Source organism: Oreochromis niloticus, linkage group LG3 (genome assembly GCF_001858045.2).
Source record: "Oreochromis niloticus isolate F11D_XX linkage group LG3, O_niloticus_UMD_NMBU, whole genome shotgun sequence".
NCBI lineage: Eukaryota > Metazoa > Chordata > Actinopteri > Cichliformes > Cichlidae > Oreochromis > Oreochromis niloticus.
Genome location: NC_031967.2, coordinates 34539903 through 34567178, shown reverse-complemented (window position 1 = coordinate 34567178; position 27276 = coordinate 34539903). Strand labels below are relative to the sequence as shown.

Below are 27276 nucleotides of genomic sequence, written 5' to 3'. Positions count from 1 at the left end.
TTTCCTCACATTTTTTCACAATGTGTCATCTTTTGCAAGTGGAACATATTGAAGAGTTCGACTTTTTTTTCCAGCATGTGGGCAACCTTTCGATGAAATGGACCGAGAGCTCGCCAAAGAGCCAAATATCAAACACACCACTGAATTTAAAAGTATAATGTCTCCTGTGGACCGTGTGGGATACGTTTGCCACGTTTACTGATATTTCTTAGGTTAAAAAGTGCTAACATTTACTTGATTTTTGGCTTTAATCATGAATTCTTATGCATTAATCGAATCCAAACTGCAATACGTGCAATGACCGGAGCAAACGGGTGTGCAAATGCATTCACATTCTGCAGCAATCAGTATAGTGACACTTCCTCATAAGCCTCAATTTGAACAACAAATAGAGCTCTGTGATTCTTAGATTAACTTGTTTAATAAAGGATGCAGACGTGCTGAATTTTCCATAACACGTCGTCTTATCATTACATCCTGTCCCCGTGAATTAATGATGTTTGTGCTCTAGTGTAGCCACTGAGCATGAAAATAAACAGCAACAGAAAGTGGAAAATATTAAATCATTACTTCACATCACATTCTGCAGCGATGGGACAACAATAACAGTGGGCCGAAAAGAGGAAATGTCTGTTTTTGGGAAAGTAAATGAACTGGAAATGCTGAGAATTGCCGTTCCGAGTAAGAGAACTACTCTGAAGTTGTGCAAGCGACTTTAGAGTAACGTGTTCACTCTGAGAGGGTTATTACAAGTGACAAAAGTTACACTTGCCAAAGAAAACAACATAATAAAAGATAGAATCAAAAACATAAGACTTCGCTTGTTTACCGTCTCACATCACTGTAAAAATCCACCATTCAGAGGCCATTATTGTAACACCTCAAAGTCTAATGAGCATTTGTTCAGTAGATCTCTGTCTCCATCTCTTCATAATTTCACTGTCATTACTGGCAATGTTATTTTTTCTCTCTACTAGAGCAGCTTTGCATGAGTCCCAGCTCAGAATAATCCTTGTTTATCTTATAGTGGGTCTTGGTGCAGCTCCTCTGTTCATCGTTTGTCTGACACAAGCTGCTTTAGTTCCTCTTACTTTGCAAACAGCAGGCCGGGCCCCACTGCTGGGACCCAAACTATGTTCAGTGAATAGGGTTTCGACCCCACTGGACATGCTTCTGACTGCAATTCAACATTATCCCTTATTTTTGTTGTTAGATACACCTGTTGTTAAAAGTTGAATTTAGGGGGTCATCTGATTGTTGGGGATTCTTTCTAATATTGCACAGTCTTTCGTCTACAATAAAAAGTGCTGTGAGGCGAATGTTATTGTGATTTGACACTATATAAATAAACGTATTCTCTTGTTTATCAAATTCAGTTAAAAAACTAAACAAAACAAACAAAAAACACGATGGAAAGCGTCAAAATGCTCAACTTATGTCAAGTTTAATGTCTGCGTCTACGGTCTTGGGTCAGACACAAATATTAAATCCAAAGTAGGAGAACAGAAAACTCCCCACATCTTCCTCAGTTCAGAAAAATGTCTGACCTTTTGGAGTGACCATTGTGGTTTTATCTGTCCACTTTTTTTGGAAAAACACACACACACACACACACACACACACACACACACACACATTACCTCTGCCAGTCCGACATTCTTCTTCTTAATGGCGTACTGCAGACAGTGGCTAAGAGTTCTGGTCAACAGCAGATTTGTCGACTTGCGGATCATATCGTCTACCTCCGTGGAGCTGAGAAAAACACATACATAATAAATACATAAGCGAAGAGAACGGGAGAGAGTCTGTGACTGTGCAGAAGCGATTTCTTCCATTTCTTGCAGAGAGCTGCTACGCCCGAAAGCCAGTACAAACAGTTTAAGTGAATTTCTCTGTCTGCGACTCTCTCCATTTGGGAAAAAGTCTAAATGTCAGCCAACTCTAACAAGTACATTACCATGTTATGAGCTGTCAGGCTCATTAAAACTCTAACGCCATCCTAAATGCCCTGATAAGACTTTAGCTTTAAACTTGCCGACCAAAAACTGGTCATTTAGGACTCATGATTCCTAAATGTATGACCATAAAATATCACAGAAATCAAACTTCTTCCTCCAAATTCTTAAAATTCTTAAAGCTTTAATAGTTGTAAAATTACCAGCTGTGCTCAGCCAGCGGACTTAACTCTGAAATGAGCTCAAATTTCCTATTAAAACAAATGTTTGATGGCAGAAAAATCGGACCCACTTAACGAATCTCCGACACGCTATCAGTTTTGTTATGTTTGAAATCCGGGTGATGTTTGGTGAAGAAACCCAGACAATTTTCTGCACAATTTTGGGGGGTCCAGTAAAGTTTTTTATGGCAGGGTGTCTCTTTCTCTGGCCTCCTGTTTAATAACAACACGTTCCTGGAAACAACTACACAAAAAGTCGTGTGACTTCGGGCTCGGTGTGATAGACAAAAGGTTGCGCGTACAGACAGAAGAGAGGTCGAAACCCATGAGAGACCAGAAGTAAAACACACAGTATCAGAAGATGATGCACGCTCTTGCAGGCAAAGGTCAGGGGAGGTCAAAAACGAGTCGCACAGGCGGAGATAATCACTGTGAATGAAAGCAATCGCTTTCTCCCGCTGAGAGATGATGAACAATCTGTGTTTGTGTGTGTGTTTTATTTTCTGTGTTTGAATCCAGAGCCCTGTGGGCAACAAACACATTCCAACTGAATCAGTAAATTGTCTGTGCCTGGAATTCAACACACATGCACACTGAGCTGCCTGAGGGAGAGCGAAAGCTGGAATTCCAAACTCACTGCTTTTCCAAAAAAGCAGAGGAATCCTAAAAACGTTCCGACAATTCGGAGCAAAGGTTGTGGGGGGTGGTGGAGGAAGACAGAAAAAAAATTTCCTGGAGCGGCAGAAGTGCCGAGTGGACAGAAATGGTGGAGAGTGGCAAAAAGTCAATGTATGCTGGTGAACTCACCGAAACACACGCATACATATACAAATATAGACACACCGCAGAGCTGGGATTGAGTTTCATTGTATTTATGCTGCCATCAGTCACAATAAATGCACGGCGGTCTGCGCTGTCAAAGGGAAGCCAGAAGCCTTCAGATGAGGCGTGTTTACAGCACGCTCAGGAGGTATTTTCTAAAAATACACAGGCAGCAGCATCAGCGATGACAACAATGAAAAAAATGAACGCAGTCAGCAGTGAAAACAGCGAAGGGCTGAATACACACAAAACACTCTGGACGTTCAAACGTGTGGCAGTAAGTAACTGTGCCACGTAGCACTCCCTACATTTAATAAAAGAATCAACTGTGGTAACCAATTTGCCAGCCAAGTAAACTCTGCTCTCCCTCTGTGTGTCTTTCAGCTGACATGCGGGTGTTCACCCTGCTATCTGTGCGTGTGTGTATAACCGCCACCAGCGTGCGTCTCGATCTGCCCAAGCATGTGTACGATGGCACACTAAAAGCATTCCAGTCGTGCTTGATTCTCGCGCTTCAATCACTCCTCAGCACAGCTCTCTGGATCATCCCTCACTAAATCAGCAGATTTCATACCACATTATGTCCCAGCAGCTCGCAAAGCAAACGAAAATAATGCTGAGAAACAGAAAGGCTGCTATGATGTCACCGAGAGCAAAAATCAGAAGTGTTTCAGTCAGTCCGATTGTGAACTGCAGCTCAACACACAACAGATATAAAGGTTTGATGAGCTTCTCTGCTTTCTTGGTCTCTGCTTATTAAAAGCTGCAACTGTCTGCTCAGGGAGTTGCAACACAAGAGATCCAGTCTTGCGTTTACAGCTACACTACATAGGTCACGTGTTTTTGTTTTACAAATCAAAATGAACATCAACCGAAACCAGCATTTCCTAACCTTTTCATACAGCACTTATATATTGATGGGGTATTCTCGTTCATGAATAGAGGGTGTCTATCTGCAGAGGTTTGAGAACAGGTGTGTTTTATGGTTTTAAGGTCCGTATATCGATCCGTCTATCCATTCAGCAGTCCATTGGTTCCATCCATCCTCAATCCGTCCATCTGTGTACATCCATCTGTTTGTTAATCCATCTATCTGGCCATCCATCCGTACTTGCTTCCACCCATCCATCTGTCCGTCCGTCTGTCCATACATCTGCCTGGTCATTTAGATCTGGATGGCCCCATGGCCTAAGCTCGACAGCACATGTGTGACAGCATCAATGCTTCAGCTTGGGTTGGATCCAGCCAGGCACAGGCCGAAGGAGCAACATCCCCTCCCTCCCTTGTGCGGCCCCACTGCCTACAGGAGGCGCTGCAGGGGTTTGGTGCCTTGTGCACTAGGCACATGGCCCTGGCAGGCAGAACAGTAGTTGCCAAGAACTTGAAAATAACTACCTTGCTTATATTTTGTATTTATATTCTATACTTTATCTATGTGTGCACATACCTGCCCAGAGATTGCATATAGAAGTTATTAGTACAACAAACAAAAAGACATCTCTTGAAGACAGAGAAAACAATGTCTTCATGCTGGTTTTGTTAAAAAAAAAAAAAAAAAATAGACAAACTAATGAAAAAAATGAATGAAGAGACAAACAATTATTAAAGGTCATGAACTGGCTCCACAATACATATATATAAATAATGTGCTAACTTTAGATTCTGCCAACAACTCCTTTAAGTCAGTCTCATGCTTTGCTGAGATTTAGGCCCAATAACTAGTTGGGTTACACTGTAACATAAAAAATGTGACATATAAAGTTCCACAGAGATGCTTAATTCTCCCCCACCTAAAGATGAAAGTCAATTATAGTTTGTAACAGCTTGAACATTCTGTAGTTTTCTGATTACCGGCATTCACAGTTCATCGCGAATAAAAATCTGCAGGCTATCTGACGATATATTTCAACTGCTTTCCTGATAATTTTTTGAATGTAACAAACCAGATGGATCTTTTCCATGCTGAAATACAGACAAGCCATCATGCTATCTGGCAAATCATCACTAGGACTTTCTAGCATCACTTAGATTAATTTGATTCATTTCTTCTTGTAGACCTCTACAATTCAGAAAGATAGCCATATAAGCCATATAGCATCTCTAATTGTTCTCTAATGCCGTGCTACTTCCCGCGATCCATTTCACGGACTTGGTGCAGTTCTATCCAATTGCATCCAGAAACACTGTGTACATTTGTCTACATCTGTTGTTAACACCCCCTGGAAATCAAAAATGGGCTGAGGCAATCCAGATTATTTGCATTCACACATTTGTCATGGTAAACTTCCAACTGTCCGATGTCAAAGAACTACTCAGCTCTCCCAGTCTCAAACATAAGCATGTGCTCATGCCTGTTGTTATCGTGCCAGCACTGCTTTGGAAATATTACCACTCTGACGTCCACAGCGGCTTGAAGTGTTTGCAATCAAATACCTGCCTGTGAACAAGACTGACATCTGCAGCTTGATTTTGAATCACTTGATTGTATTTGTGGGGAAAATGTGGCCAATAAGTGTTGACATTTTCATCTACAATCGCCTCTGTTTTCTTTCCAGTCTTTACCTCAGATGGGCTGGCTGAGCATGCATGCCGTTTCTCAGCAACACACTCGTTCATATTCACAGTTTGACAGAGTCACACCCACAGTGTTCTTCCACTGGACCGGCTCATGGGCATCTGTGTGGCAGCAGTTCTCATTTTCACCTTCCAGACTGTTTCTCCAACTGGTTCATCATGAGCTCCACCATCCTCTGGCTAACAGCTCCCGCTGATCTACCTCTAGGCTACAGGTTGATGTCTTTCACACATATTTTCATGCCAACATCACCTCATCTCCTCCTTCATCACTCAGGCTCCTGCCAGTCCAACACTCAGGTCTTCGTCAGGTCTATAATTATGTCTTAGTTGTCTGCTTTAGCTACCTTGGCACAATAGACTATGCGATCATTTCCAAACTGCATATAAATAACAGAATTTCCAAGGTAGTACTGCAAAATTTCAAACAACAGCCTCCTATAAATCCAAGGGTCTGACATGTTCAATCCAAAGTGTTTTTTTAAGTTCGACAGACATCCAGACAACAACAAAAAAAAGCGTCTTTGCACCTGATATTACCTGAGCAGGCATAATGCAAAGAACTCTGGATAAACTGATAAATGGGATTATTAATAACTTGCAGAACTAAACCTAAAAAGTACAACTGCTGCAAATAAATTAGTTGTTAGAGCTTGTCATACTTATCTTTGAACATGAATATAATCATTTGTGCATGCAAGTCCATTGATACGTGAAAAAATACATAGTAATGCCAGAGAAAATGCTTTCCAATTTAAGATCTCTTAAACACAGACACCAACTGGGAAGACAAAATTTAAAAAAAAAAAAGAATAGTGACAGTGCTAAGACCATCATTTTTTTAATGAATGCTGCAGTGAGCAGATGCTGCAGATGTGGGATGGAAGATATGACGAACTGGGGAGAAGGTGATGCAAGAGCTTGAAAATCAGCACCAGTACGACATCAGTCTGTATTTGAGTCATTGGAAAGGCAGGTTTGTCTTTTTCTAGATGCTTTGATAACACAGATTGAGTAGTTACGATTTACTAGTTAGTTCTAAAGTCAACAGTGCTAGAAGACTCTGGAAAATACTGGCAACAGCAAGTGGGACCCCTCAGCCTCCTACCAGATGGTATCCTAAGTGACTTCCTTCTCAAGTTATGGTCAAACTTGTGTATGCGATATCAGCCAGGGCTTATAGAGAGCTGACCGGTCCATACCAGCTGTGGCTTTCGAACAGTAGACAACATATTTTCCATCTTGGGGAATCATCAAGATTTGTTTTTGTGAGATGAACCTTTGTATTATTTTTGTTTGGCAGTGGGTTTCTCCTTGGAACTCTTCCATGGATGCCATTTTTGCGTAACTATTTCAATGTACTAATGTGCAATGCTTTTTGTTTTCTGATGAGGCGTCGATGTTTTCTTAGTTTAATTTTGGAAGCCCATACACTTCTGGGAAGGTTCACAACTGTTTCAACTTTTCTCCATTTGTGGATAATGTCTCTCACTGTGGTTCATTGGAGTCCCAAAGATTTAGAAATGTCTTTGCAACCCTTTCCAGACTAACATATGTAAATGACTTTGTTTCTCAGCTGTGTCTTTAGATCGAGGCATGATCTAAAGTTGCTTTTTGAGATCTTTGAGCCTACTTCACTTTGTCTTGATTAAACAAGTCTGACAGTGAGTGTACCTATTAAAACAAAGCTCAGCTCTCCCAAAAAATGTGGTTAATCACAGTTAATTCATGATTTGATAAAATAAATAAATACTACCTCTGCTGGATGATCTAAAACACTAAGTGTAACAAATATGAAAAAAAAATTATATTCAGGGGTCAATACTTTTTCACAGCACATGAACATGTTTGAATTCCTGGAATGCATAGATTTTTGAACTAGTAGATAATGGTTCCCATGCAAGTCAAATAAGTATGGCATGACCTCAATTTGTTAGTCAGAACAGTCAGTATAGCTCAGTTGTCACCTCCAGGTTTAATAAAACATCAAAGAAAAAATCGTAGCTTAAAAGAGGTAGTTTCCACACCAGTGAGTAACATCACAGTGGGTAGATCCAGTTTTTATTTAAAGTCTGTTGTGTGGAAATGCAGAACTATGAGGTAAATGTTTCGATATTTGAACTTGGACCAAAGTGGTGGCTTTATCAACCCCAGGGCTAAAAATGTAATCCTTATAGCTTCTATACCAGCTTGCCTGAAACACACAAGTGTAGAACAACAGGAGAAGACAAGCACACATGGAGGCACTAAAGTACACTTGTGCACATGCATGCAAGTGTACCCAATTTCCACCAAATTATAAAAGTGAACGGAGGTTATGGTCAGAGGTCGGAGTGTGGGGGGTGCTTGGGATCAGTGACCAAAACGCTGCTCCATCATCCCGTCTGCTTCCGGATCCGTGCATCCGTGTATGTGTCTGTTTGAAGCAGGCAGGAAGGCATGCCGCTGCGGTAACCAGATAGCAGGGTGTGCACGACCATTAAAAAAAATCCAGCCAGGTCAAACAGTGGAGTCATTACTCTGATTGAGAAGAGCGATTAGTGCTGTCTGGTCAGCAAGAGACCAGAAAGAAACTTTTACTCGAAAAACATCTGTCGGGAACATTTTGACAGGTTCAGACAAGAGTCCAGACGCGCACACAGAATCGTTTCAACTGTCCAATAAATCTGACCAAAGCAGACTGTATTTGTAGGACTGAGTCCTCAACAAATACAGAAGACACTTGATTTTACAATTGCTTTTCTACTATTGGTGCTCCAGTGAATTCTGCTCATGCTTTCAATTTTTAGCATTTCAGAGAGTTCATAAGCTCTAAAAAGTGCCAGAGACACAGGCTTCTTCAGCTTGATTCATTTTCACACAGATTTGTGGCAAAGATTGTGTCTGACTAAACTGGAACACTGTCTCTGACACAAACACAAAACTATTCTGCTTTTCTAAACCGATGACTTTGATTAGATGCCTTGGACTTTCTTTTTTTTTTCCCCCATCCCCAATCACCCCTGCTCCTGCCGTCGTCTCCTTTTCTTCCGCTGGTCACGGATCAATGGCACCTCCTCAAATCCCAGCCCCCAGGGAGAATCAACTGATGCACACATACGCACAAGGAGCGACTAAACATTCGTACAGCTACGTCTACAGAAGCGGACAAGAGCACAAAAATATTAAAGTTTCGCAACTTAAAGAGTTACAGGTACAAATAAAAACAAATGTTATTCAGTTTAACGGCACAACGCAAATCGGAACACGACTCTAATAATGTGTTTCAAACTGAAGGACCTGGAGCACGTGTTATTCTGGAAGTGAATGTTCAGTTCTTTGTTCGGCTTTTTCAAGCTCAAAATGAGGATCTTTAGGTTTTACATTAAAGGGGAAATTTCATGTGTGTGTGTGAATGCTCTTCAACATGTGTGCATGTTTGTGTGTGTATGTTTGTGTGTTTGGGTTTGTCTGGCTGAGGCCCAGGCCTGCTGAATCCCTCTGGACAGCGGAAGTTGTTTCCTGATTGCTCGTCTTCTCAGTAGAAAAGTAGCTGCATTGTTTTAGTTAATTCTTCCATCAACCATAACCCACACACACACACGCCTACCATTTAACCTTTTCAGAACATGGAACAGAAGCTGTATTTGATTGCAAAGGTGTGTGTGTGTGTGTGTGTGTGTGTGTGTGTGTGTGTGCGTGTGTGTGTGTGTGTGTGTGTGCATGCTGTATCCCACTCGAGCCAAATCTAATGAGACAAAAACCCTGGTCAGAATGGAAAGAACCAATCAACCAAGCAGCGCCTGCTATGTGCTGAGTGTTTGTGTGTGTGTGTGTCAGTGAGAATGAATGGGAGAAGGTGTGCAGGCATAAAAGTTTGTGGTAAAATCTGAATTGTTTGAGCTGCAACAGTTGATCCTGACCTGGTGAAAATATTTGCCTGAATAAAAAACACTTATAATTGCTCACACAAAAGCCCATTTCAATGACTTTTGAATGACCTTTTATAAGTACTACAGATAGTTACCCAACTACATGGTAGAGACTGATACGTCCGCATCAGTGTGCAGTCATTGCAAATGCAGATTTTGTTATAACTAAAGACAGCTAATACAATCTCATCTAAATCTTTTACTGTAAATGATTTTTGTGAGGTAATGAGAGACGACATTTTGTAGGTGAAGTGATGAGTTTCTGGACATTTATGCTTCAGCAGGAAATTTGCACAGTAGCTACGCTATAACCACGATCTCCCCTGAAACACTGTGCTATAAGCTATAAGCTGCACCTTCCTAGTAGTTTTGGAATTTATCAATCAGAGAATAACAATCATCTCCTCAATATGAGGAATAAGAATCATAGCATCAATATAAGGACTCACAAAAAGCAGCAAATTCCTGGGATGAGATTTTTGAAACAATCAGAATGGTAAATGGTAAATGGACTGGTTCTTATATAGCGCTTTTCTACTCATCTGAGCACTCAAAGCGCTTTACACAACTTGTGCATTCACCCATTCACACCCATTCGCACAAGCACATCTTTCTAAGTGCTTCATAGCTAACATTCACACACATTCATACTCCGACGGATGCATCGGAGAGCAATTTGGGGTTAGTATCTTGCCCAAGGATATTTGGCATATAGACTAGGGGAAGCCAGGAATCGAACCACCAACCTTCCGATCAGTGGATGACCTGCTCTACCACCTGAGCTACAGCCACCCAATGAGCGACGTGAGCGAATGTAAAAAGAAGTGGAAAACCTAAATATGTTTGAAAAGAGCAATGAGGGGGGAAAAAGTCCTGGCGTTTTATTTGTTTCTATTGTTTCTATTTGTCTAAACTCTAAATCAAGCTCAAATGAGACCTCAGTGACTGAACAGCTTCCGTATATATTTTTCCATATATTTTTTGAGCTTCTCTTACAGAGTGCACAATTTGGGGAGTAAACTATTTAAATGAATCACAAAAACATAATTTGATAAGACAATACGACTTCTGTGCTGCCAGGAATGTATAACTATTTGGAATGATGTGGGAGATGATCAGAGTGTAACTGGCACTGGTGGATATGAAAATGCTGTGAGCCTGAGGTTTAACACAGAGACCTGCATATTTATCTATTTCATTTGTATTTCCTTTCCTTGTGGGAAGCTTCATTATAGCATCAGATCTATTAGACAATACTGTGCGCAAAAGTCTTGAGCAACCCCTAATTTCTTTATTTTGTGCCAAACAGGGAAAAACGGCTGCACTATGCCAAATCACACAAGAACATTAGTGGCAACAGGTCTTACAGAGGGATGAATTCAAACTTGGGTCAACATGTGGGATCATCTTGACAAAGAACAGAACAAAAGTCAGCCAACATCCAAAGAAGAACTTTGAATATCCTTCAAGAAGTCTGGAGAACTACTTAAAGACATCACAAGAAAGCTAAGAGAGTTCAAGCTTTACTGAAGAATAAAAGGTGGCTGTACTAAATATTGACTTTCAAGCTCTTCTCAAATATATACAACGAGGCGTGTGCAAGACTTTTGTACAGTAGTGTACATTTTTAGATGTCTACCAACATAGATTTACTGAAGTGACTCATATCTGGAGCTACAATCATTTCTGATTCTTGTAAACCACGACTGTCACTGAATGCATTTCACTGTTTGCTTGCTGCCCACAGAGAAACAGATTCAAGGTGAACAGAACAAATCTATTCACCTTCAGCTGGCTGTCCTTAACCAGTGTTGCCATGCTGTTTATAGAAGCATCTGTAAAATCAAAAGCACTAAACTCTGACCCCAGGACTGTCAGTGGCAGAGGAGTGTATGCACGCAGCGCATGTACCTGAGATGAAGGTCCTCAGAGTATTTCAGACAAGCGTAGATGAACTCTTTTAGCTGGCAGTAGACTTTTGGCACAAACTCTGAGAAGGGAAGCTTCTTTGGGAAGGGAAGCTGGAGGAAATGGGGCGAAAAATAAGAGATTTTACTCAAACTTTAATTCACATACTGCACAAAAGCTAACCTGAGCAAGTTCAAGCATAGTGGTAGTTTTTTCTTGAGAGCTCCTAAAGGGAAGAAGCTTTTGCATGGAAGAAATTAAACTGACATGACTGCAGGAAGCAACATGCAGCACTTTTCAGGGTATATTTTCTCTCTTTGCACACTTTTATATCGTCTATGTTCTCTACCTTTTCCAGTTCGGGGTCTTGAAAGGGACACTGGGAAGTGTATTGTCTGTACTCCTTCTCCGTTGAGACTGGGATTGGACTGTAGTTGTCCTGGTCTATCACCTGCCTGCAGAGGGCAAAGAAACAAATAAATCAGGTAAATAACTTCCCATCTTCTCCAAAGAGGTCAACACACACCCACACCCACAGAGGATACATATAAACAATCATCCCATTGGGGGTCGTTTTAATTCTTGAGGTTTTCTTACCACCCTGCCCTCTTTCACCACCCCCGCGTCTTTTTGGCACTCCAGAGTTCGGACGTTCCAACGTTCCATGGAGAGGCCGTGAACCGGAGCGCGCTCTCTCCCTCTCCCCAACAATACAACACAACATTCCTGTGGCTTCCACGATGTGTGTGTGTGTGTGTGTGTGTGTGTGTGTGTGTGTGTGAAAGAGAAAGATGGAGGAAGGAGAGAGGGAGTGTGTGTTTGTTTGTCCGTTCTCACTGCTGCAAGTCCCACTGGTGTCATTGGACAAAAGTGGTGCTGAAACAATGGCACGTTTAGCCCAAATACAAACAAACACACACACACACTCTCTCACACACACACACACACCCTCTCTCACTCTCTCTCTCACACTCAGAGTTTTGTAGGGGGTAGTACCCATTGAAGGGCAGAGAATGTTCCGGACGTTGTTTTAAACACTTCCTCCCTCTGGCTGGTTGTAAAACTTCAAAACCAGGACGTTTCCCACAGACATGCGCTGGTGTACAAATATGTGTGTGTACGAGCTGCATGACCTTATCGTTAGAGAGGTGAAGGTCAGTGCGGCACGCACTCGAGTATTAAGAACTCAGCTACTGAAAAACAGCTATCAGTGTGGAAACAAAACGTTCGCTACCTGAAGGTGATGTTCCATCTCTTGAGCAAGATTTCTCCGTACTGCTCCCTAATCTCCAGCAGCATGTCAAACAGCTGAGACACAGGGAAACCATAACCCTGCAGAAGGGAAAGAAGAGCATCTTGATGTGAATTCACCCAAGTAAATGGTAAATGGTCTGGTGCTTATATGGCACGTTTCTGCTCTGAGCACTTAAATGGTTAACACAACTTGCCTCATTCACATCCATGTTTTTTTTTACGCAAGTGCTTCTATCTAACATTCACACGCATTCACACTCTGATGGATGCATCGGAGAGCAATTTTGGGGTTAGTATCTTGTCCAAGGATATTTGCACAGAGATTGGAGCAGACAGACAAGCCCAAATGTTCATGCCTCCACCACTGTGCTTGACAGTTGGTATGAGGTGTTTATGCTGATATGCTGTGTTTGGGTTTCTGCAGATGTGGCACATGTGGTTTGCTAAGATGCAACTTTGCAAACTTAAGCTGTGCTGTGACGTTCTTTTTAGAGGGAAGTGGCTTTGTTCTGGCAAACCTCATAAGCAAGCCATACTTGTTTAGTCTTTTTGTAACTGCACTGTTATGAGCTAACCGAGGCTCGTAAAGTCTAAGCTGCAAGCTCTTGGGTTTTTTGCAGTTTCTCTGAGATTGAACGATCTGTTTTCACTGGGACATGTTCCTGGGAAGATTGTGACAGCACATATCTGGCTAACATGGCTGCTGTCTGACAAGACTTCATTCTAGGAGGACTTTAAGTTGATACAGGTAGATGAGATTAAACACGTAATTATTTGATTTTTCAAAACAACATTTTGCATCAAATGTCTGAAATGTCAAAATAAAGACTGATGGAAGGACCAATTAAAATGAGGTTGGAAAACAACATGCCTTCGACATAAGACAGAGTCTGGTATAAAGAAAACCCCATGGTATAGTTTCCTCTCTGCTGGAAGAAATACAGAAGACTTCCAAAAAATAATAATAAAATAAAACAGAAACGCCCTCAAACATAAACAATGAGAAATAATTTAGCCATTCAGCAGCACTTCATCTCTGTACGTGAATGACTTTTGGACATCGAACCACACATTCATCACTCCCCCGCCTTTAATCTGCCTCACTCTTCTCTGAATGTTTCTCCCATCCGGTTTTCACCCACATCCCCTCTATCTCCCCTTCATCCTCTCATACATCACACTCAATCCATCCAGGCTAGTTCATAAATACAGCCAGAAAATAAATGGATGGAGCGCAAACTGACAGCACATGATTAAGGTCCATTTCTAAAAACGGACGAATTAAGACGGAAAGTCTCTTTTTTTAAGAGACTGGCAGCAGTCTGTTTTTTAAAAACTACAAAACATGCTTTGAACAAGAATCACGGGCCTCTGGGGTCAAATGTCTTAGGAGACGTGTGCCAAGATAACCGAACAAGAAGTACAAAAACACAACAGCATTTCACATAGCGTGATGCGAAAGGGAACGAGAGGATTTCCTTCCTTTCGAAGTGAAATATTAGGAATTAATCACACACATACCTGCAGAGTATCAGCAAACAGGACAATGAGGTTCTTCAGATCCAGCACCAGGTCAGGGTCGTCACAGTATGACTAAGGAAACAGGAGGGAGGGGTGTGTCTGTGTCATTTCGGACTTTTGTGGAAACATGCATTTCGTATTTAATGAGTGTGTGTGATTCGCCTCACAGAGTGCGTCCTCAGGGCAGCGACTATTTTGGACAGCGCCAACTCCCAAAGCTCCTCTACGTATGCTCTGTTGACCAAACCCTGTGTGGTGTGCAGGACGTGATCCTCCACAACAAAGAAGCTGCAAGCGAGGAGAACAGAGAGACAGACGGAATTACTTAGGCAGTTTGGTAAATATACCTAATCACGCTCCTGCCAAAAGTAAGAGGAGGAGAACAATACCACTCCTGCTGGAGCCAGGACATGGTTAGCTTAGCTTTGCATAAATACTGAGTGCCGGGCTCTGTCCAAATCCACCTAGCTCACTGAAGCGCACTAATTTGCATGTTATATTACAGTTCAATATGCACAAAAACCAGCAGGATAGGTGCCAGAGTGTTTCTACCATTACCATCCAAGAAATAGCTTGGCCTGAAACCTCCAGCGCAACAGCAAATTGTCCTTGTTACACTTACACGTACAAATTAAATAAATGAGATATCACTTGAAAAATATTTGAGTAGGAGTGTTTCCTGGATTAAAATTGGATTCGTCTTAGGTGCACTTTGGAAGGGATATACAAACAGATTTAAAGGGACAGTCCACCCGTAAATCAGATTCACATATTTGGCAGAATACTGAGCTGCAGTGACATTTATCCTTTAGACTGTTCTGGAGTTGGCTGCCCAGTTTTTGATATATGTGCTATAGAGAAGTCTGCCTCCTCTTGAATGTTATAGAACTGAATTGCGCTTTCTGTTTAGTCCCCTACGCACCACAAAAAAACAACAAAAAACCTAAAACCTTAGCAGCAATGTCACAAATCAAAGCCAGTGATACAAAACCTTCCACAGACGTTGTTCTAATCCCGTTCGTGCAGGAGCTACTTTCTTTCTGTTCAACTAGACCTGAAAACCAGTGGAAACGAAACTGGCAAGACATTGAAGCAGCTGACAGGAGATGCCATTAATTTTTACATCATGCCACGCTATCAAAATCTACTCATGGATAGATCCACACTAGATAAACTGTTCCATTTCTTACAGATTTTGATGCGGCGAATCAAATATGACAGTTAAAAGAAGTTGACTTGCTACTATTCAGAACAAGGTCTTCATAAAGAAGACTAAACATTAAACATCTTCAGCCTGGTCAAGATGCTGCGTCTTTGGAGACACAACATTTTAAAAGTCACATGGAGAAAAATCTCCCCCCAATTAGGACAAGCTGGTTCATCAGGTGGCAACACATCTTTCTATATGGAAGTCTTCACAATACTTGTTTAATTATTTAGCCAACCGATAAAGTTCAAAGGTTACATGGATTTCTGGTGTAAGCTCTAGAGATGTCACCAAAACTCATAATGAAATTCTAGTACTAGTTTCTTTTGATGTGGTATACAGCAAGCAGCTTTTGGGACGGAATAAGGCAGCACACGGTGTTCTAGGTTATCCTGTAGACGGTGAAGACAATGAAGATGGAAAAAAATGAAGAAAAAAAAGAAACAAGACAACGACAAGGTAAGAAGCCGAAGACTAAGAAGATGGAAAAGACCAAGAAGACAACAAAGACAAAGAAGAAAGCAGGAAAAAACTACATGTGGAAGATGGCAACATATCCAGTTGTGTGTTCGCTGTACTCAGACTCATTGGTAAGAAAGACTGAGTTGGCTTTGGATCCATTTTGTCTTTGAGGACCAAGGGATACTGATTTTAATACTGCCTCTTGCAAATATAACAGTACTGTCATGTTTTCCGGACCAAGGTTAGAAATACTTTCACATAAGCGAAGCAGTTAAAAGACCAGCATCTAGATTAGGTTTCAGTTTATTAATCCATCTGCTACTCTTGACAATAACTGTATTTTCCATCATGTCAGACATTTCATAGAAATGTGAAATCTGGGTTTCATAAAAATAAAGCTGCTGATCTTTTCTATGACAAATGGTTTTCTTTGGTTCATCTTTCTCTTTGTGATCCAGTTTTTTTTTTCTACAAGATGTTTTTATGGAAAACAATCCTTAAAATCAGCTGCATGGTGAATTAAAATAGGAACGCAAATGAAAACATGTTTCTGGACTGCAGAGGAAGGGACTGTTCAAAGATATCACCGATCTCAAATAAAAGACAAACACTTGTGTGGCTTATTTTCACCCTGAGATTACTTTGGGATAGTTTGAGTGAATTCTGAAAACTTTTCCAGACGAGCTGCCATGTTTCTCTGATTTAAAATCATTTGCAAGTGCAAATGACAGCCAGGCAAACGGCACATTCGCCCAGCCAGGCGTGCGAAGATGCTGATATCTGAGCACAGCAACAAACCCGTCAGTCACACGTTGTGCTGCTGTCTTGAAATGACGCCTGTGTGAAACGGATCAAATCGCCTGCAAAGTGACTTTGGTTTACGTCCACTGACAACACGTCTAACTCAAACCAGTGCCCACGAGCACTGCCAGGCCACAATGAGCCGCAGTGTGGTTGGATCTGTGGCCCGGCTATGCATGGTTAGTTTTCTCTTTGCTATTACTGAAGGGAATAAATATGATGAGATTCACTCTTCAACACATTTTTACTTTTTCCAGCTTTTTCTTCATGTGAGAAACTAAAAGATTTGTGCACTTTTTTTTGGAAGACCAAGCAGCATCCTCTACCTACTTTGTACCACAGCACAACAAAGCACAAACTTCTGTACTGTAACTGTAACTTAAAAAATGTTGATATGTTGCTACAGAACAGCTTCACATTTGAGAAGCTTTGGTTTTCATTTGATTTACATTTATGTCAGATTTATGCTTTAAAAACATCAACCAGAAAACACTTTGGTACAAATCCTGTTTTTAAATGTACCACATCAATGAAAGTGACTGAACCTGATTTAGACAGCCAATTATTAGGTCATTAATCATGTTAACCAATCAACTTTTTCTTCTCCTATTCTATTCCAATTTACATATTAGGGTTTTTTTATCCAGTCCTATGGACAACTTGGCATTCTCCAAGGACGTGTCTCAGCAGACTAACAATAACCCAGGGCCAAACTGGTCATACTGGATGAGGTTGCAGGCTGCGTAACATTCTCCATATCTAACACACACATGCTCAGCGTGAATCTGTTTGGATCTGCAAAGAGAACCTGTCAACTCTGAAGTTCAACAGCGAGTTCATTACATTAATATCCATTTCTCTGTTTGCTTATTCATTGGCTCATCAATGACTGGTATCATTTTCAGATGGATTAGCCGAGCGCCTCTGCTCTCTAATGAGCGCCTCCTGGAGGCAGCCATTTATATTGTGAGAAACCTTCAGTTAGTAAGTTGGAAGACAAACATGGCGTGATGAATGAAACAAATGTAAAACATGATTAATGTAAAAAATAAAAAGGGTAAATTCAATAAATACAGATTTTTAAAAATAAATTTTGATGTAATTTAATGCATCCATTTAATCTTTTTTTTGTTGTTTTGGCAGTTTCAGCCTCCATAAGTTTCCTTATATAAATACGCACAGTTACTAACTCTTGTTTTGTGGGCATGCAAAACTATTACATTAAAAATAAATGCAGATATTAAAGGAAACTTTATTAATAAGCTCTGGAGTTATTTTGAAGTGTTTAATCTCAACAGTGAGCGCAGATGAAAGAATATTTTGGGCGGGGGGGGGAGACATGGATGAAGAAGCACCAGTGGATAACAGACAAAGGATGGCACTTTCCAGCACTTCAGATGGGAATAACAGACCTGAGGGTGAGTGCACGAGCCTGAGCTGATGTCCAGTGTTTATAGAAGCGTCTGCTCCAGCGAGACAGACAGAAGGAATAACAGCAACACGCCAACTGCCATCACACACACACTATCAATCCTCACTGCTGCGTGCATGTGAGAGAGAAAGAGCGGACATGTGTGTAGATGCAACATAGAAGTGGGATGGAGTGATGGATGGGAGGACAGTAAAGAAAAGGAGGAGGATGGGGTGCGAGTGGAAAAAAAAAAAAAGGGGCAGGAATAACAGCTGGATAGGAGGGGAGATGAAAAGATGTCAAACGGTCAAAAGTCACTCAGAAGAAATGAAATGAGGTGCTGCTAAATGCTGAATGTTTGCTTTCACTCAAACGTTCCTCCACCTCTGCCAAGGTACACAGAAATCTCACAATGAGCGGGCGGATGGTCGGTCGGTGGAAATCTGTTATGAGCCAATTTGAAAATATTTACAAATATTTCTAAACAGACGTTTTCATTCTGACGTTTTGGCAAAAGTTCACTTTCAATTAGGCTGAAATTAAAGAAGGAAATTAGAAAAACTTCAAGGGGTAGGAAATAAATAAAAGCGGGTGGGCAAACTTACCCAACAATCTGATTGAAGTACCGCCGGTATCCCTCCAGAGTTTCATGCTAGAAATAAATAAAAACACAAAGGCCAAACAGAGGGAGAAAAGGGGAGGAGTCCAACAGCAGTGGAAATACATAAAGTTACTAATAATGTGGAAATAGACAAATATCAGAATAACAGCAAACAAACTTATACCAGAGAAACCAACCAATTACTCAAATATATGCATCTAAATTCTTTGTTTTATGCATTAGCAACATTTGTTCTTCATTTTCAGCTGACAGAGACATTGACTGTATTTCTATGTGAGGTTGTTGTATTTTTCATTCTAACAATTTTGTCCAACCACTGTTTATCTACATGTTTACAGGATAAACGGTACAGGCTTTATAACACAGTCCTGCAACAGGGAAGTAATTACATTTAATTTCAGTGTGTTTTAATGTTCGCCTTCAAAATAAAAGCTGCAAATCTTGAAACCCTCCAGTTGTAGCAGTAAGGCAAAAGCTTTACTTTGAAAGTGAATGCTCTCAGTTTCTGGTTTGTGTTGCACTTTCTGCAGTTTCATTTCGTTGGGCAAGAATTAGCCTTTTGTTCTCAACACTATCATGTTTCTGTGATCTTTCTATCTTAAGCTTAATTTTAAGGTGTCCAAAGCGTTCATGAGAAGGTTTCCTTTGGAGCAACATATACCTTTTTTTGACCAGTTTAACCAGTAGAGTATTAGAGTAGTTTTTGACCAGTAGAAAGCCAGCAACCACATGCCAACATGTTGGGATATACATCGGTGGTTGCCAGGGGGTCACTGGCCAGTCTAGGCCTGTGTGAGTGAGGCCTTGGCTGCTGAATCAGCTTGACAGTGTGTGTGTGTGTGCAGGGGTAGGGTGGAGTCAGTGTAGTTAGGAGTGTGTGGACATAACAGTGCATCGAGTAACACACAAAGTGAGGGTGCAGAGTCATACCATGTTAGAATGGGGCTGCAGTACGAGGCGGGCCTGTTTCCTCCTTTGCTTTCTGTAGTAGTTCTCAAACACATCACGCAAACCCTAAAAACACAAACTGGAGGTAAGAACAGCTGCACGGGTGGACTGCAAGTACAGCCTGTGAAGCGCCAACAACAGAAGCATACAACCCAGTGTTTCAAGTTAATTGAGGCTGGTAGACATCAGGGGAAGAACTCATGTAATGAGGTACAAAATCAAAAGGGTAGACCCACATGAGGGTGGAGAAGGTCATGTTAGTGCATACGTGAGTAAGAGGGAGATAGGGAAGCTGCCTTTGATGGCTGGCTAGCATCACCGCTCAGACATCAAAACTAAAAGCACCCACACAAGAGACACAGAATCAGCTGTCTAAACTTGACCATCTCGTATCTGTTCCTCCCATTACACTGAAGCTCTCTCTCCCTTATCTCTGTTGTGCTAAGATAGGCCACAAGTCTCTCTCTCTTTCTCTCACACACACACATATCCAGATCCCACAGTAACCGGTGAGCTCAGAGATAAAAGCCCAGGAGTGGGCAGATAACATGACAAGCTCCCTGAGCTACTGACCAGACCAGCGCACGTATATCTACCCAGCTGACGTTACTGTTCATGTAGGAGGTCAGATACAGGAATAAAAATACACCACAAACACAAAAACACCACTGTTTTACCAACTTTGACATTTGACAGCTTCAAAAACAAATGAATACAATTTGTGCCAGCATTCATGTATTAGTCACTTTGATATGCATATGCTCATGGCAAAAAGCACTCCCCAACAGCAGCACCAGGCAGGATAATATGCTCCATCGTAAAATAAAACCTGCTCAGGAACAGCTCAGCGAGCACCAACCCAAATGCCACAGAGCATCTATTGGATACCCTGGAACAAGTCCAGTCCTGGAGGCCTAACCCCACTGCCAATAACCTGGTCCCAGAAAACACACAGACTGAGTGTATGCTGCTTTTGGTGGCACAAACGGTGTTGAAGGCGTTCCTCCTGAAGGTAAAGTTTCCTTTAATATGAAATTTGTAAATTCAGAAATTACATCTATGTTCATGTTCCCTGTAGTCCATTGCCACAGTTATTTAAAGAGACTAGCTTAGCTTCCAACATTATACTTTAACCAAATCTCTAATGCTGCAGTCACATTAGTTGTGATCTCATCATCTTTGAAAAGGCTGCTTTGAAGACAGGTCTGCAACCACTGCCACCTTCAATCAGATTTCAGTGCTTCAAGACGGTGACAAGAGTCAGTCTGCTATTAGTTTCTGATTGAATGGGGTCATGTTGGCGATTATATACAATCTGTGTGTGTTGATACAGCAATTCACTGCGATAAATCAACAAAAATCATGAATCGGTTGCAGAAATTCATATTGACTCATTACATTTAGAGTCCAGGGAAAACTTTGCCTGTCACCAGGTGACCTGTGCCACTGCCTTAAAAGTAGCAATTGAAAATGGTTGCCACAATTACCTGCGATCAGTCGCCAAATATGAATATAATACGATGGCCATAATATTTTGACTCTAGTGTCACTGAGCCATAAAGGACAATTCCCCTTTCTCACTCTTCGTCTGTCGCCCTTTTGTATTTCTAACGTTTGCAAACAACCTTGTCCTTCATGTTTAAACTGTCCGGGATCCTTTTCAAAACTTAAATAAAGAAAAAAGAATATCAACAAAAAGTATTTGTTAAAAAAATGAAGATCTAAAGTGCTGTATGTGACAAATCGAGTGGATTTTGGCAACATGTTCAGCTGCATTCTTTAGTCGTTCCCTTGATTAAACCGTGCCCTTTGAAAACAAAGATACCAACAAAACAATGTGGTGGATGGTAGAAATACAGCTCTCCCTGGTAGTGTGTCAGAACTAGGTTAAGCTTGTTTGGAGGTGACAAAACTGTGTTTTTTAATTCCCAGTTTGACCCTCAGTGGAACAATGTGTATTCAACAAATGAGAGGCATCAAACCGCTGTGAACTCTGCATTATACAGCGCTCGCTGTCCCTGAGAGAGCGCGAGCACGGGGTGAGAAACACGGGGCTGAGATCAGTACGTGTGTTTGTGCGACACTATAACATCACCAGAGGAGGTGAGGAGAGATAAACGAAACAGAGTAGCTGAAAGAGAGAAGAACACCAGGTGGAACCAGCAGAGAATCAAAGAAAGAACGGATCAGACAGCGTGAGGATCGGACAGCGTGAGGATCGGACGTGAATAAATTACGACAACATGAACCCGACCAAAAACCTGGTAACAAAGAAAGACAGAAATGTTTCTAGTAACTGCTCACATACAATTTATTTATATTCATGGCATCAGCTTTCTTCTGATTGGCTGTCCCACACAAACAGAGGGTTTGAGGAACTGGTGGGTGGGGCTTGTCTACTCCTGCGCTCTATACTGTCTGAGACGACCATACTGAGAATGTACCTGTTCACACACCAACTTCATTATGTGAATCTTGGTTTTATATGCACATCCACCAAACTAACAGTGTAATTACAACAAAAAAAGTATAACAAGCAGGTTCCCCTCATTAACACACTACTACATCCTCCCACTGGAGTGAGCGGGACTGAGCATCAGTTTTCCACCTTTACTGAAACAAACACATTTGCTTGCTAAAGGTCAAGAATTCAGACTTTTTCCACCTTTTTGATCTCTTTATAGACATTTTCCCCCCACTACAGCCCAACATCCCATCACCCTGACCCCCTTATTTGAAACTTCAGCCCATGTTTATTATAAGCATCCAACAATAAGAGCATATATATAAAATGTAATAGACTTTAAAACAAACAATGTTTTCTCAAAGTCTCAGTTACTAGTTTTATATCTTATTTAATACAAAAAGATTCATTTAGCAAATTTATATCTCGTATCAGAGTCAAATTGCCCTCTACGCCCCTGTCTCCCTTTAAAAAAGGTAAAGAAGAAGGATTTTACAACTTTACATCTCTGGCAGGTTTTTCCAAACCGGAGGGGTAAGAATGAAGGTAATGAAGCTTCAGCAATCTGTCAGCGTGACCGAGTCGGACCGCAATTGTTGGAGAGATGCTGCCTTCCACCATGTGACCTGTGCAGCACTGTATGATTGCCAATCGTCGCTCAGAGGTTGAAGGCGTTGCATGCTCAACCTCCACAACTACTTGGTGGCACCAGCGTAGCTAATAAGGCTGAGCATGTGACCCAAATGCTGTGAGGCTATTGCAGAGGCCTGTATGTTTTGGTGTGTGCAACAGCTTTCCTGTCAACTCAGAACTGTCCTGTCATAATAAAGGCTAAAAAGTCCAGAAAAAAATACTTTCAACTCCAAGCAGCTACATGTTTTTCCTAGTTGCAAAGAGGATGCTAGAGCAGGCCGATATGACCAAAAATATTTATCACGATATACATTTGAAAATTTGCGATAACGATATAACTGACACTAGACAAAGTACTTTACAACTCCACAACTTTATTAGTGCAAAAAAAAAAAACAAAAAAACAAAACATCAATGTATTTCCACTTAAACAGCTGCTGTTTTTTTTATGTGCATTAAAGCTACATAAAAATTTAACAGTGCAAATTCCTTGCTGACAGTTTAACCAAAAGGCATTTCCAGTGGAAACTGGCCGACATATCCTCAGCATAACCATGTATAATATCCACAAAACTTAAAGAGGTTATACACACGCAATACGGTAATATTATGTTGAAGCACAGTACGTATCACTCCGCGAGGCTCCTGCCTACGATAGCCGTAAAGCTCCGACAATCCATCATCAAGCGGTGCGGCTTCGTAGCTTAGCAAAGTCGTACTAAAACATTTGACAGATTTTGGAGCGCCGTGCACCACATAAAACTGTTTCGAGGTCAGTAAACACAACCAGAATTCATACATAAGGCACACGGGATTATAAGGGGCACTGTCGATTTTCAGAAAAATCAAAGGATTGATTTTAAGTGTGCCATATTTTCCAAACAACACGGTAATAACGACGGCCCGCTAGCATGCTCTACCAAAAATAGTGCTTTATTGTGTATCTGATCGACGAAAGCTAAACCAGTTCCACACCACTGAAGTTGCAGCATTTTTACAAACCAACTCTGGTTCATCCGTTTCATTCAACGATCCGCTTTCGCCCTTCTCATTCTGCGTCGCCGCCATGCTTTTTCCACCATGTGCGTATGAATACAAAGGCACTGCGCATGCAGACCAGGGCTCGCAAAATCGCTAGCCCGACGTCCCGGGGCTAGCGAATTTTCCAGTCGGGCTACCAAAATCTATCTCAGCCCTGCCCGTCGGGCTATCATAGGAAGGAAAAATATATGTCATTGGTTTTGCATTCTTTCGGAAATGTAGCTGGGTAATTGTGTCATTGGCATCGGGGAACCACTGTCAATATGTGACATATTGAAATCGCGTTTGAATTTGCGCTTGTTTTTTGCTTTCACTTTGCGATCGCGCGAACTGTGTATAGAGAGCGGCAGTACTGATTGGTGAGTGACGATTAATTGCGCACCAATTCCTCTGACATCGTCTTATCACTTATTAGCTTACTATTCAAACCTGACAAGTGAAATCTCCCACAGCAAGTTTAAACATGTGAGAGGTTGATTGCGGAGAGAATCGCTGACCGTTATGTGAGCGCGTGTGTAAAAGCAGCAGGATATATATTTTAGTTCTGCAGAGCCAAATAAGACAGGTCAGGGTGAAGAAGGGACAGCCAAAGAAAAGCTTACCACAAAACGGAAAAGTTATGACAAATCAGACTATGAGGCAAAAAGAAAGTGCAGCTTTATGGTTTCATGGACAAAAGAATTTCTGTGGCTGGAATATGACAAGCTAAATAACCAGGGCTGCACATAAGTGGTCCGCAGGTGCGCATTCGCTGTCAAAATAAAAAACGCGCACCAGATAAGAAGTTGCAACACGCGCCTCCAGATTTTCTGGAGGAGGACAGACATTTGTTTAGAACTCTTAAAGATGTCTAAGAAACAATTACTTTGGTGTTCCTCCACCTCCAAAGAAATGTCAGGAGTCCGAACCGCAAAAGAAGCGCGTATTCTCGGAAAAGTGGTTGCAGGAGGTGAGCTGGCTTCAAACAAATGATGAACGCACAGAGATGTGGTGCAGAATATGCCGTGAAAATCCCACTCTAGCGGACAAAAACAGCACCTTTTATATGGACGCAAACGCGCATTGCAACTTCTTATCTGGTGCACGTCTTTTATTTTGACAGCGAATGCGCACCTGCGGACCACTTATGTGCATCCCTGTAAATAACAATGTTCTGCCGGGTGTGTTGTTGGTTTTCCCTGGATTTCTGAGTCGACAAGTGCCTTTGTTACTGGGACCAGTAATTTTAAGAAAGGCCCCCATTAGAACCCATGAGAAATGCAAGAAATGCATTATTGCTCAGTCTGCAATATCTTTCCCAGAACAAACACCAATTGCAAAGAACATAGTAAAAATAAACCTGAGAAATCTGTTTAGAACAGCGTATATGTTGCAAAGAGTGAACTACCATTGGCAACATTTAGCAGTCTTTGCAAACTTCTAAAAAAATGGCCTAGATCTTGGTTCCTCTTACCCGGGACTTCAGTGGAAATTTCAGATTCAGGATCTGACACAGACTGATTCATGTTCTACACAGTTCTTACAAGTTCATAGAAATTTCTGTTCAATTAGAACCAAATATTTGAGTTGATGATTGTTATTTTTATACAATGTTGTAATTTGTGTTTCAACAATTTTTTGATTAATGTTTTGTTTCCGTTACAATATTATACTTTAATGTATAATATTGTAACGGAAACAAAACAGGAAACAAAACATCAATCAAAAAATTGCTCTCTTTTTTATTCAGGCTACTTAAATTTATTTTGGGCTACCACAAACTGAAGAGTGCCTCCCCGAAGGGCTACCAGGGATTTTGAAATTTTGCGAGCCCTGTAGACGAATGCCTGTATATGGTAATGCTCTCTAAAATTATTTATTTTAAAAAGACTCAAGGATCTGTTAGAGCAGCTGCTTTGTTCCAGCTGTCGTGCTGCAGCTCAGAGTTCCCAGTCTGACCAGTTTGATGGACTGGCTGCTACTGCCGCTTGCCTCGCCTCTCCTTCCCTCGTCTCTGCCCGACACGCTGGGCTTCAGGCCCGTGTTTACATCCATCGCAGCTCTGCCCACATTTCTCAACGTGCGGTACGTGTGCAAGTGTAACAAAGGAGTATTGTTCAGGCTCTACGCTGCTCCACAGCGGGTGGAAAATTGTGGGCCTTAAAGGTGGAAAAGAGAAAGAGGGGAGAAGAGTGGATAGTGGAGGGGGGGGTGGAGAAAGTGGAGGTCTTGATTGCAAATGGGATTCCACGTCCAGGTTTGCAAGAAAAATAAATGAAAGTGCTACAAGCGTGTGCCTGTGGAAGTACAAGACATTCTCAAACATTTAACAATCAGACTGTGTGTGTGTGTGTGTGTGTGTGTGTGTTTGTGATTTTCCAGACACACACTCCTCCTCCCCCTCCTACTTTTTACCCTGTGCTACAAACTGTGTGGGACAACTCTGGTTTTATTTTCTGATATTAAATCCACATCTCCGCCCAACGTCTTGTCACTCAAAGCGCCGCAACGCAGCTTATTTTAACACACAAAACAGTTTGAGTGCGTCCAATCTTGTGTCCTTTCTACATTTTAATAGAAATGCAAAGAAAATATTATCAAATGGCGGCAGCAGGAGGATGAGAAGGAGGGAGGGAGGGGGAACATAAATGTCTAAGAGTGTGTGACCCCGAAGGTTCAGGGGTCAATCCTTTCAACACCTTCCCGAGCAGCAGCGTGCTCCTTTCCTCCCCCCTTTCTCCTTCATCTCGAGTCCTTCATTCCTCCTTTCTCATCCAACCTCCCCTCTCTTCTCTCGCTGCATTTTCACCCTCGTCTTCCTGTTTTTGCCCTTTTAACCTCCCCGTGACCTCCCTCCCTCTGCTCCCTACTCTCCACAACAGCTTATCTCCAATCAGCTGATTGAGGCCTCAGCAACATGTAGCAGGGCTGGTTCAAGTGCTGCTGAGGCTCTAATGACTGAGATTTGTGGAAAATTCTTCTTTCCTTCCACTTTTCGCTCCTCCTGCTTAGCCTCCACATCTCACCCCTGCTCTTATCATAACCCCCTCTCTGATTGCCTCTTCCACATCTTTAAAGCACTTTAAGGAGTCAGTAAGAAGAGAAAAATCACCATACGGTGTAGTCCATTTACTGTACATAGTTCTCCTCCCTCCCCACGGACCAATTACACCTCACCTGTTACTTGATTCAACCAATCAGACGCCAACTGCTCCCTCTTGAAGCAGTATATTGAATTTTGTTTTGGTTTTATTGAGCCATTTATGCCACAGATCCACTTTATTGTACTATTCAACCATTATTTATTTTGTTGAATTTTTTGAAACTTTATTTACCTACATTTGCCGTATTTTCATATTGATTTTACTCATTAAGCATTTTCACTTTATTTGTGAATTGAATATATTTTACTTACATTGGGTGACTATCCTACAACATAAAGCACCTTGACGTGAGCTCTGTTTCAATTTGGCACTATATAAACTACACTGAACTGAATTTTTGTCATATTCTGTTCTGTTGCCCAGTTCTATTTCATTTAA

At 41.5% G+C, this 27276-nt stretch overlaps 1 protein-coding gene across 1 annotated transcript in view; it reads right to left on the bottom strand.

Moving 5' to 3' along the window:
- Positions 1-27276, bottom strand: part of exoc6b (exocyst complex component 6B) — a 133035-nt gene that overhangs the window by 62209 nt on the left and 43550 nt on the right. Inside the window, 8 exon segments of the mRNA XM_003457345.5 lie at positions 1641-1752; positions 11395-11504; positions 11741-11846; positions 12626-12723; positions 14167-14238; positions 14334-14454; positions 18653-18699; positions 19600-19683. Coding sequence (XP_003457393.2) covers positions 1641-1752; positions 11395-11504; positions 11741-11846; positions 12626-12723; positions 14167-14238; positions 14334-14454; positions 18653-18699; positions 19600-19683 — 750 coding nt within the window.